Here is a 12,646-nt window from a genome sequence, read left to right on the forward strand (position 1 = left end):
GAGCATCGTTACAGGATCAAGAAACGAGAACCAATAAAACAAAAGGCACAACCAACTAAGTGTAAAGAATTAAACGAAAAGATAGAAAGATAGAAATTGTAAAAGAAACTATGGAACGTATGAAATGTAATTGCTTAATTCATTTAGATAGTGAGCTCTTAATAGCTATTTATACACAGCAAGGAGGATTTTTCTCAACTACTGAGAGATTTCCTCAATTGCTTAGAGATTTTCTCAACTACATTGAGGAAATCTTATCTACTTATCATGCCCCCGCAAGATTGAACTTCCATCAAGGATACCGATCTTAGACCGATGAGATGAAAATAGTTTGCGGGCGAGAAGCTTTGTGAGTAAGTATGCTAGTTGATCAGCTGTATGTATGTGAGAAACACGGAGTTGATGTCTGACAACTTGATCTCGCACGAAGTGAAAGTTGATGGCAATGTGTTTCATGCGGGAATGGAACACTGGATTAGCACAAAGTAGGTAGCTCCAATATTATCACAATATATTGCAGGAATAACCGTGGAGGTGACGTTGAGTTCCTTGAGCAGATTTGTGACCCAATTGAGTTCAGCAGCGGTAGTGGCGATGGTACGGTATTCAGCTTCAGTTGTAGATCGTGCAACCGTCTTTTAATTTTTTAGAACTCCAACTGATTGGGGTAGCTCCAAGGAAGACAATGTACCCTGACGTAGATGTTCTATCATCAAAGTTTCCTACCCAATCAGCATCAGCAAAGGCATGGAGACGGAGTGAAGCATTTTTGCGAAGAAAAATGCCATGATTAAGAGTCCCTTTAAGATACCGCAAAATTCGTTTGACCGCAGACCAATGCGTAGTAGATGGTCGATGCATGAATTGCGATAATTTATTGACGACAAATGAGATATCTGGACGGGTGAGAGCCAAGTATTATTGTAAGGAGCCAAGGACTTGTCGATATTGAGTCGAATCTATAGCAGGGCTTCCATCACATAATTTAAGTGATTCACTGGTAGAGAGATGAGTTGTAACCTCTTTCGCATCCTGCATGTAAATGTTGCTTCCATTGATCGAGGGAGAATCGATTGGCCAAGTGCTTTAGAAATGCCTGAGTCTTCAAAGGATCATTTCTTATGGCAATAATATCTTCAACATATACTGAAAGATATATTGTGCTTCCATTGTGTTGGCAAATGAATAATGAGATATCAGACTTGGAATTGATGAAGTCAATTGAGGTAAAAAATGAGCCAAGCTCGGTATACCAAGCTCAGTATCCAAAGGCGACAACTATGCATCTTGGCGGGCATAACTTTCTAATATTCTATTTGGCTACGATCTCCTAGGTTATGTTGATGGCTCTCTCTAGTGTCCACCTGAAATGGTCAACATCCTAGGTGAACCCAGTTACGCCAAATCCAACCCACAAACTATGGTTACGTCAAGATCGCCTCATTCTCCAAGCTATTCAATCTTCCGTTGCTGGATCTGTTGCCCCGTTGATATCCTCATGTACGACTGCTACAAAAGCATGATGTAAGTTACAAACAACTTTGACAAATCGCTCGCGTAATCGCATGCTCGGACTTCTCTCCAATCTGATGAAAACGAAACAAGAGGGAAGTACTATTGCTAATTATTTATAAAATATCAAAGTTATCATCGATGACTTGGCTTTGATAGGTCATTCTCTCAGTGATGAAGAAGTCCTAATCCACACCCTCAATGGCCTAGGAGGCGAGTACAAAGAACTGATAGCAGCACTTCGGGCATGCAACTCACCAATATCAATCAAAGAACTTTATGATAAGTGGATCGACTATTAGACGTGCTTGAAGCGTGATGATAGGTTACCCGGACCACCTATTACAGCTCAGGTCAATCAAAAATCCAAGAGGAAGAGCAACCAGTACAATAAGCACGTCGACAACGATCTTGCTAAGCTACCTTCTAGCCCTATGGGGCCCAGACCAAACCCCCCTTATCCATATCAAGGTGGTAACTTTCATAATCCTCAACCGTCACGTCCTGACTTCACAAGCCACCAACGAGTCGTTTGCCAACTATGTGATAAAGTCGGACACTCCGCGAAAGTCTATCGGTCTCGCCCTAGACTCCCTACTCCATCACAGTGGCCTCAAGCAAATTTCATGGCTACTCTAACTCCTACCCAACCTAATTGGATTGTGGACTCGGGCGCCTCTCATCACATCGCCTATGATCTTCAAAACTTGTCCATCCACAACAACTACGATGGAAATGAAGATATCATCATTGGTGACGGTAAAAGAATTCCTATTACTCATTTTGGTTCCTCAACGCTTAGTTCACTTACTACAACTTTTACACTCGATGATGTTCTGTATGCACCTAACATTAAAAGAAAACTCATTTCCATTTCTCAATTCTGTAAATAAAATAATACCTCCATTGAATTCTTTCCTAACTTTTTTCTTATCAAGGATTTGAGCACGGGAGCATCTTTAGTCAAAGGCTAGAACAAAGACAACATTTATGAGTGGCCATCCGCTTCGCAAATTACCCTTCCTACTGCTCACTCTTCAGTCGCAGCTCCGGTTGATGTATGGCATCGTCGTCTTGGTCATCCCTCCCCTTTTATCCAGCAAAAATTACTTTCTCGTTATTCTCTTTCTACCTTGAAAATCAATAGCACTATCAATCATTGCGATGCTTGTCTTTGCAATAAAAGTCATAAACTGTCTTTTGGGATAACCTCTATTTCTTGCTCTAAACCATTTGAAATCATTTATACCGATGTGTGGGGCCTTGCCCCAATTCCTTCTTTTGACAAGTTTCTCTTTTATGTCATTTTTGTAGACTATTTTACTAAGTACACATGGTTATATCCTCTTCACCATAAGTCTGATGTTTTCCACAGTATTTACCAACTTTCGAAAGTTTATCGAGAATTTTTTTCAATCTTCCATTAAAACAGTTTACTCTGATGGCGGAGGCGAATATCAAGCCCTAACATCCTGTCTCTCCGCTTGTAGTATACAACACCTCAAGTCACCCCCACATACTCCTCAATTGGTTGGCTCTGTCGAACGCAAACATCGACATATCGTTAAAACTGGTCTCTCCCTTCTACATCAAGCATCCATGCCATCATCTTTTTGGTCAGTAGCTTTTCAAACTGCAGTTTATCTCATTAATCGTATGCTCACTCCAGTCTTACAATATCAGTCACCATTTGAAAAATTATTCCACAAGATTCCAAACCTTCATAAACTCAAAGTTTTTGACTATTTATGTTATCCATGGCTTCGTCCCTATGCCTCACATAAGCTAACACCACGATCTAAGCCTTGCACTTTTATAGGCTATTCTCTTGAACATAATACTTTTCGATGCTATGAACCCCAAAAAGTCTTTATATCACATCATGTTATTTTTTAGGAGTTTATCTTTCCTTTTCAAAACAATCCTACTATGTAGGCTACTCCAATAAACATACATCATTGGAATATCCCTCTGATCTCATCACATGAACCTCCCATGACACCGTCCAGTCCTTACCCTCAAGATCCATATACTACTATTACTCCAGTTCAACAAGTTCTCACTCCCTCTATTTCTCCACTCCCTTCCTCACAAGTTTCCCCTATTAATGAAATAATACCCTTAGCAACATTGCCACTAGCGACAACTAAGAGTTTGCAGACATGCCTCGGATACTAAGGATGAACGAAACCAGGAGGTTGCTGCATAAAGACATCTTCAGTAAGTGACCCCTATAAAAAGGCATTGTTAACATCCAATTGTTCTATGTGTCAGCCCTTTGAGATGGCCAAATTCAGGATAAGATGGATTGTTGTGAGTTTAACAACGAGACTAAATGTCTCTATGAAGTCGACACCAGGTCGTTGATAAAAAGGATTGTTTTGAAAAGGAAAGACAGACTCCTCAAAAATAACATAACGTGACATAAAAACTTTTTTAGTTTGGGGTTCATAGCATTAAAAAGCATTATGTTCAAGAGAATAGCCTATACAAGTGCAACGCTTAGATCGTGGTGTTAGCTTATGTAAGGCTTAGGGACGAAGCCATGGATAATATAAACATCCAAAAACTTTGAGTTTATGAAGGTTTGGAAGCTTGTGGAATAATTTTTCAAATGGTGATTAGTATTGTAAGACTAGAGTGAGCATACGATTAATGAGATAAATTACAGTTTAAAAAGCTACTGACCAATAAGGTGGTGGCATGGATGCTTGATGTAGAAGGGAGAGACCAGTTTCAATGATATGTCGATGCTTACGTTCGGCAGAGCCAACCAATTGGGGAGTATGTGGGGGTGACTTAAGGTGTTGTATACCACAAGCGGAGAGACAGGATGTGAGGGCTTGATATTCGCCTCCGCCATCAGAGTAAATTGTTTTAATGGAAGATTGAAAAAAATTCTCAACCAACTTTCGTAAGTTGGTAAATACTGTAAAAACATCAGACTTCTGGTGAAGATGATATAACCATGTGTACTTAGTAAAATAGTCTACAAAAATGACATAAAAACGAAACTTGTCAAAAGAAGGAATTGAGGTAGGACTCCACACGTCGGTATAAATGATTTCAAATGGTTTAGAATAAGAAATGGAGATTGTCCCAAAAGGTAATTTATGACTTTTATTACAAAGACAAGCATCACAATGATTGACAGTGCTATTGATTTTCAAGGTAGGAAGAGAATAACGAGAAAATAATTTTTACTAGATAAAAGGGGAGGGATGACCAAGACGACGATACCATACGGACTAAAGATGCCCCCGTGCTCAAATCATTGACAAAAAAAAAGTTAGGAAAAAATTCAATGGAGGTGTTATTTTGTTTACATAATTGAGAAACGAAAATGAGATATATTTTAATATTAGGTGCACACAGAACATCATCGAGTGTAAAAGTTATGGTAAGTGAACTAAGCATTGAGGAACCAGAATGAGTAATAGGAACAAGTTTTGAAGATCATAGGTGATGTGATGAGAGACGCCCGAGTCCACAATCCAATTAGGTTGGGTAGGAGTTGGAGTAGCCATGAAATTCACCTGAGGCCATTGTGATGGAGCAGGGAATCTAGGGCGAGACCGATAGACTTTCGCGGAGTTTCCGACTTTATCACATAGTTGGCAAACGACTCGTTGGTGGCTGGTGAAATCAGGACGCAACGATTGAGGATTATGACATTGTGATGGAGCAAGGAGTCTGGGACGAGACCGACAGACTTTCACGGAGTTTCCGACTTTATCACATAGTTGGCAAACGACTCATTGGTGGCTTGTGAAATCAAGACGCGGTGGTTGAGGATTATGAAAGTTACCACCTTGATATGGATAAGGGGGGTTTGGTCTGGGCCCCATAGGGCTAGGAGGCAGCTTAGCCAGACCATTGTTGACGTGCTTATTGTACTAGTTGCTCTTCCTCTTGGATTTTTGATTGACTTGAGATGTAATAGGTGGTCCGGGCAACCTATCATCACGCTTCAAGTACGTCTCATAGTCGATCAACTTATCATAAAGTTCTTCGAATGATATTGGTGAGTCGTGTGCCCGAAGTGCTGCTATCAGTTCTTGGTGAGTCGATCAGTTCTTTCTACAAAATATCCTAGGCCATTGAGGATATGGATTAGGACTTCTCATCACTGAGAGAATGACATATCAAAGCCAAGTCATCGATGATAACTTTGATATTTTGTAGATAATCAGCAATAGTACTTCCCTCTTGTTTCATTTTTATTAGATTGGAGAGAAGTCCGAGCATGCAAGTACGCGAGCGATTTGCCAAAGTTGTTTGTAACTTACACCATGCTTCTACAGTAGTCGTACATGAGGCGGGGCAATGGATCCAACAACGAAAGTTTGAAAAGCTTGGAAGATGAGGCAATCTTGATGTAACCATAGTTTGTGGGCTGGATTTGGCACTGGACTGAGTTCGCCTGGGATGTTAACCATTTCAGGTGGACACTGGAGAGAGCCATCAATGTAACCTAGGAGATCATAGCCAAATAGAAGATTAGAAAGTTATGCCGCCAAGATGCATAATTACTGCATTTGGATAATTTGAAGGGAATGAGTGCTACAGCATTGATGGTGATAAGACTTTGAGAAGTGCTTAGAGTCCCTACAGAAACAAGGATAGGAATATCGGAAGAGAAAAATGAAGACATCCCAGATATTTTGTGGCGGTTTAAGTGATCTTTACAGAAGATGTAAAGATATAAGAGGGAGGGAGGAGGAGGAAAGCAGATCGATGCGCTATAGAGGAGGCTGCAGCAATGAACTACAGAGGAGGCTGCAGCAATGAACTGCAGAGGAGGCTACAACGATGAATTACAAAGGAGGCTACAGCGATGAACTGCAGAGGAGGCTGCAGCATGATGAATTGCAGAGGAGGCTGCAGCGCGATGCACTGTAGAGGAAGCTGCAGCGTTGGGCGAGGAAGCTGCAGCGATGAGCGAGAAATCTGCAGTGATTAGGTGAAAAAAAAAATCTACTACGATTAGATGGAAAAAAAATCGGCAACGATTAGGTGGAAAAATCTACAGCTATTACAGCTGCTGAAGCTTGCTGCGGTAGAGAAATTACTACGGCAAAGGAAAGCGACTGCAGATGGAAGCTGTAAAAATTGCAATCATTCCTGTTGCCGTAGGAAGGTGGTGACGGTTGTGGCGGGAGGTGACTACTTTGTTGCTTTGGATTAATGTTGCTGAGGTGCGCCAAGTTAGAGGAAATGACAAGCGACTGCCAGCTCAGATAGGAGAACACTACGAAACAGGATAAGCAGTATCGACGTCGAGCACCTCGACGAGGTTGTGTGGCGCGGCAACATCACTTCTCACTCGAGTGAGATGTGGGAACGAGGAGAAGAGATCGCTGGCCGAGGAGCAGTTGCGTGGACGGCGACCACCACGGTAGTGTAGGTGAGGTTCTTGTGAGGGCAGGAGGCGGTCGAGTGAAGGCTTCGACAGAACTACCTACATCCGCAAGGAAGAAGACTCTGATACCATGTAAAGAATTAAACGAAGAAGATAGAAAGATAGAAATTGTAGAAGAAACTATGAAATGTATGAAATGTAATTGCCTAGTTCATTTAGATAGTGCGCTCTTGATAACTATTTATACACATTCAACAGAGAAGATTTTTCTCAACTGCTCAGAGATTTACTCAATTACTTAGAGATTTCCTCAACTGCCTTCAGGAAATCTTATCTGCTTATCACTAAGAACTCTTTCGTTTCAAGATGCAAGATCACAAGCATGAATTTATACGAGAGAACATGCATGACAGATCAAGACCTCTTTATCATTGCAAGATTCAAGATCATGAGTAAGGCAGTAGAGATCAAGAAAGAAAACGAGAAGGCACAACCGACTAAGAACTCTGTCGTTTCAAGATAAAAAAAAATCACAACCATGAACTTATACGAGAGAACAGGCATCATAGATCAACAACTCTTTATCATTTCCAGATTCACGATCACAAATAAGGCACGAGGGATCAAGAAGACACGGATCTCAGAACCAAGAAAGCGAAAAGGCACAACCGACTAAGAACTCTGTCGTTTCAAGATAAAAAAGATCACAAGCATGAACTTATATAAGAGAATACACATCACGGATCAGCTTATCATTTTAAGATTCAAGATCACAAATCAGTAAGTCTGATCAAGAAGACACGGGTCTCAGAACCAAAAAAACGAAAAGGCACAACCGACAGAGAGCTCCGTCGTCTCAAGATAAGAAAAATCACAAGCATGAACTTATATTAGAGAATAGGCATCATATAGATTAACAACTCTTACCATTTCTAAATTCAAGATCACAAACGAGTAAAGCACGAGAGATCAAGAAGACACGGATCTCAGAACCAAGAAAACGAAAAGGCACAACCGACTAAGAACTCTGTCGTTTCAAGATAAAAAAGATCACAAGCATGAACTTATATTAATTAGAGAGTAGGCATCACAGAGCAATTTATCGTTTCAAGATTCAAGATCACCAACGAGTAAGGCACGGGGAATCAGGAATAAACGGATCTCACCTTGTAAACACATCAAAATCAGCGGGAAACCAAAACTCGGGTTTCCAGGTCTGATCGGCCGCAGCCAACCGAATCTGGATCCCAAGGAAGCTCAGCAACAACGCCCACCTCAAGGGAAGGCATCGAGAGGCTGGGAAGAAGGCGACGATCCGCATCGGGTGGTGGCAACAGCGTCGGGAAGCTTGCGAAAGGGAGGAGCAGGGCTTCTCGAGGAAAGCGGCACCAAAGGGACCTCGAAGAAATGGGACGGTACGATGAGAAGGGATGGGGATTAGGCAACATATCCACCATCATTTATATAGCACGCACGAGCGGCGACCGATGTAGTGATCAGCCGTCATGATCTTTGATCATTAAAGAATGGACGGGCGAGATTCTATCTTCACCACCGCCAGATCGATTCGGAACCATACTAGCGTCACCGGGGAGTACTTGATCAAGATCAAGATCAGACCGTACGACTCTCAAAGAAGATCGGAGCGCTTGATCTGAAATTAAAGGAACTCGCCGCTTCGTCCTGTTTTGATGGGCATGGAAAAAAAGGAATAATTAATTCTAATTAGAAACTCGGAAAACATGTGTGTTTGGTCCAATGGTTTGTCTACAAATTTTGAAGTCTATTATATATTTTCTTTTTGTTTATCTTAAAATGCTAATCACGTGTTGTTGTTTTGATGTAGGAATACATGTGATGATTACCACACGCCAATTCCTTCTTTGTTAGGAAAACCCACAAATGTTACTTGAAATGGGAAAATTAGAGTAATTTTAAGAAAAACTGAGAAGCACATTAACTCAAAACAGTGTTTGCCTTCAAAAGATTAGTTTTGGAGATTGAGCTCCCAAACGCCATCAGAATCCTGCATAATTTATCATCTCTTCGAGGTTTGGTGGAAGTGACAGCGAAGGAGATATCTGATACGCTTTGAATTTGATTACGGCTACAAAGAAGGAATGGCCACATCGCCCGGGATTTGCACCGGGGGATATGCATCCGTACGTGTGACCTGAATCAAGTTTTCGGATTAGGATCTTTCTTGGGCTAAGAAAATGTAGAAGAAAGTTCCACAGAAATCTGAATCAGATATGCGCAGCATGAAATGTCCAAGAAAGAGAGACACCTGCATGCAGTAAAGTTGAAGCACAGCAACTTGGAATTGGAAACAAGGAAACCAACAGAGTACACCGGAGAGCAACACGATCGAGATGTGATAGCTTGAAGCAGCCGAACGGCAACTTCTACGGCTTCGTCGCGACTCTACGGGGAGACGTAGCTCATGAACTCGTCATCGCGGAGGAGCGCGGCCATGGTCTCCGGCGCCAGGCACACCTCCAGGTCCACGCTCCCACCGCCCTCCCGGCCCGGGAACGCCGACATCTTCCCGTCGAACTTGTTGGCCCGGCCGCTCCGCACCGCCGCCGCCTGGCCCCATCCGAAGTCGTTGCCTTCGTACATGGGAAACCGGTGGGAGCTCCCCATGGTGATCCCCGCGCCGTCGGGGTTCCCCAGCGGGAAGCACCGCGGCGCCGCCTCCCACTCCGCCACCACGCGCCGGACCGCCTCGTTCCCGTAATCCGCCACGCTGCGGTGCAGCAGCTCCGCCGCCCAGCGGAGGTCCCGCCCCGCCACCTCCGCCACCAACGCCTTCGTCGGGGTGCTCTGGATCGCATTTCCGAAGTAGTTCGCCGCCACCCGCGGCGCCACCCGGCCCCGGCAGTTGACCGCCATCCGAAACGTGGTTGTGGCCTCTGCTGGCAGCCGCGTCCGTGCCCGCGTCACCGACCGCCAGACGTGGGCGCACAGCGACTGGAAGGACGAGATCTCCTCCTCTTCGTTCGACGCCACCGTCTTCCGGTCGTGGCTGTTCTCGCCGTAAATCTCCGTATTTGGGAGGTCTCCGGCGGCAACACTTTTGGCGCGGCAGTTGGCTCTCGATTTGAGGTCGACGATGGCCTCCCGGCTGAAGCGGAAAATCCGCTCCCGAAGTGGCGCATCCACGGGAAACGTCACCTCCGGGCCACGGCCGCCCGGAAACTGCAGCACCGCCTTTGAGCCGCCGAAGTAGTTGCGGCGAAAGTCCGGCTGCGCGGGGGAGCCACCGCGGCAGAGCTCCGCCCATGCGTTGAAGAAATTCCAGAAGGACGTCCCATCTACGATGGCGTGGTTGACGGCTGCGCCGAGGAAGAGAGCGCCATCGGCGAGCTCCGTTAGCTGGAAAGCGGCCAGCGGGCGGAAGTGGCCGTGGAAGCTGACGGCGCCGTCGAAGGGGAAGAGCGACTTGACTGCCGACGGCACGTCGGAGGAGGGAGGGAGGAGGTCAGGGAGAGAGAAGGAAGCGGCAGTCGCGTAGGAGAACTCAGCGCCGGCGTCATTGCAGGAGATGAAGATGCGACCGTCAAGGTGGGTGCAGAGACGGCCGGCGAGGGCAGGGAAGAGGGAGAGAGCGCGGGAGAGGGAGGAGGTGAGGAGGGAGACGAGCGAGGCTATGGGCACTGGCGGAGGGAGGAAGAAGAGCCCCTTCTGTATGTAGTGACACGACAGCATGGGGAGGTCGGAAACCGAGAGCGGGAGGTCGCCGAGGTCGGACTCGCGGTCAGGATAGACCGTGCATTTCGATACAATGGCGACAGCTGCTGCAGGAGCAACAGTAGAGGAGGTGGAATTAGGACCAGTAGCGATGAGAGAAGCAGCAAGAGAAGAAATGGAAGAGGAGGAAAGGTTTGGAGACATGGCTAATTCCATCTCTGCTGAAAGCAGCAGCTGCTCTCTTTGCACTCGGGGTGGTGGTGTGGGCTGTGGGAGGGAAGCTGGGACTTGGGGAGAGCTTATATAGGGGAAGGAGGGAGATTAGGTGCATGCGTTTCGGCACTAATCTCTCGGTTGCAGAAAGAGAGAGAGCAAGATTGGGGGACTAATATCAGGGAATGATGTTTTCATCTTCCACAACAAGTATTACTACCTTAGGGCCTGAGCATTGCTTGCTATAAACTAATACAATAATCCATCAGGCTTGGTTGGTGGATTATTGTAGCAACCAGACCCAGTTAACGAGCAGTGTCATGTCATGCATGTATAAAGAAATAGGAGTACTGCAACCGACCATCTCTGGTTGTTTACTGAAGAGAAAAAAAATTGGAGACTTTTCATTGACCTTCCTTCCTGAGGAGCCAACCAAATGTTGTGTGTGATAGTTCTCTGTTTTTCCATGGATCTCCCAGTAAGATTATCGGAAACTATCTGAAACCTACTACAATGTGATTAAGATCCATGCAAAAGAAACCGATCAAACCCAAGAACAACAAATGAATCACTCACCATCGTCTTATTTGGCGACTGCTGAAGTCCACAATGTCATCATCAAAAGCAAAAGAAACGGGAAGAAAACTACGTTGATTCATGCAACTCCAGGACTCGATAGTTAGCTGTGTCCAGGCTGCTGGTTCATGAACTCTGAGACCCTCCTGCCATGTTTACCGCCGCCCAAGAATCTTTGTTGAAGGTGGCGCTCGGTACTCGCCACCGCAGCTCTCCGTGTCCAACTCACTTGTCGTAGAAGGTACATGGATTCATCCTCGACTGAGAAGGGACAACTATGTCGGCTCTTTAATCTATTAGCGAGATGAGCTGGAACGTATCGGTAGATCCCCATGAGACCAAGTAATGATCGAGCACTCGAAGGCTCTTCTCCCAACTGGCCACGAGAGCAGTACCAAGTCAACGTCTCTTGGACGCAATTAACAAGTGCTGCGTACTGGGGAAGATAAAAACTCGAGTGCCTCTCCCCCCACGTGTAAGTGCCGACCTCCCTCCATGCAGGACCAGACGCGACGGGGGATTTGAAGGACTCGTGGACGGCGACGCAAGTGGTCCAGCTTCATACTGGCCAATCTCACACCCAGGCTTCATAGTTATCTACAGGAATAGGTTATCTCGCGCCGCCTATGAGTTCACTCGATGACAGTCGATGCATGGCAGTTCCTCTTCCTCGGAACCATCCACTTTGACGTCTATGCAGCAGTCGGCTGTCGGTCGAACGGAGGAGGCAGTGTTTGCACGAGATAAGCATTGTCCATTGGGACATAGCTGCAGGGATGTCTTCTGAAACAACGGTGAGGAAACTGCTTAAGTAACTGCAAAGGTGAGTACATAGAAGTTCGACAAGCAAGGCTGGATAAAGAAGCAATCGATAGCATCGGTGGTGGTTCGAACAAACACAACGGAGCTGTGCTACAAAAGAATCGTAAGACTCACTGTTTCAATCTCTAGGAAGAAATAAGGGATAGGAAGAAAGTTGAAGGTGATTGAATACCGTTGACACGCACCGTAAGTGCATATTTCACGCTCATTCACCAGTGTTTGGCACAAGTCAAGCGAGCTGAACTCTCTGTCATGCAAAAAAGTTGGACGCAAATTGAGAAATTTTCTGTAAGAACACTATCAAGAGACACCTAAAAACAAGATAGTACACAGTAAAAACCAAAGTGCACAGTAGATTTGCTAACGAAAGAAACACGAGGCAAGATAGAAGCAATGTCCCAGTTGGATAATACCTCCGTCACGTCCACAGTCTAGACAAGCCTGTTACTTCCCTAGAATACTCACTCG

General features: G+C 45.0%; 1 protein-coding gene and 1 long non-coding RNA gene across 2 annotated transcripts; both read right to left on the reverse strand.

Moving 5' to 3' along the window:
- Nucleotides 1-6,140: 6,140 nt before the first annotated feature.
- On the reverse strand, nt 6,141-8,557 carry LOC135618234 (uncharacterized). The gene is made up of 2 exons (XR_010488948.1): nt 8,041-8,557; nt 6,141-6,973 (listed from the first exon to the last, which is right to left on the reverse strand). It is a non-coding gene; the product is annotated as an uncharacterized LOC135618234 (long non-coding RNA).
- A 609-nt stretch (nt 8,558-9,166) lies between these two features.
- On the reverse strand, nt 9,167-10,863 carry LOC135619618 (BAHD acyltransferase DCR-like). Its single transcript, XM_065121787.1, has one exon. The coding sequence runs from the start codon at nt 10,781-10,783 to the stop codon at nt 9,299-9,301; it is 1,485 nt and encodes a 494-aa protein (XP_064977859.1). The 5' UTR covers nt 10,784-10,863; the 3' UTR covers nt 9,167-9,298.
- Between the last annotated feature and the right edge of the window lie 1,783 nt (nt 10,864-12,646).

Source organism: Musa acuminata, chromosome BXJ2-8, assembly GCF_036884655.1.
Source record: "Musa acuminata AAA Group cultivar baxijiao chromosome BXJ2-8, Cavendish_Baxijiao_AAA, whole genome shotgun sequence".
In the NCBI taxonomy this organism is placed as follows: Eukaryota; Viridiplantae; Streptophyta; class Magnoliopsida; order Zingiberales; family Musaceae; genus Musa; species Musa acuminata.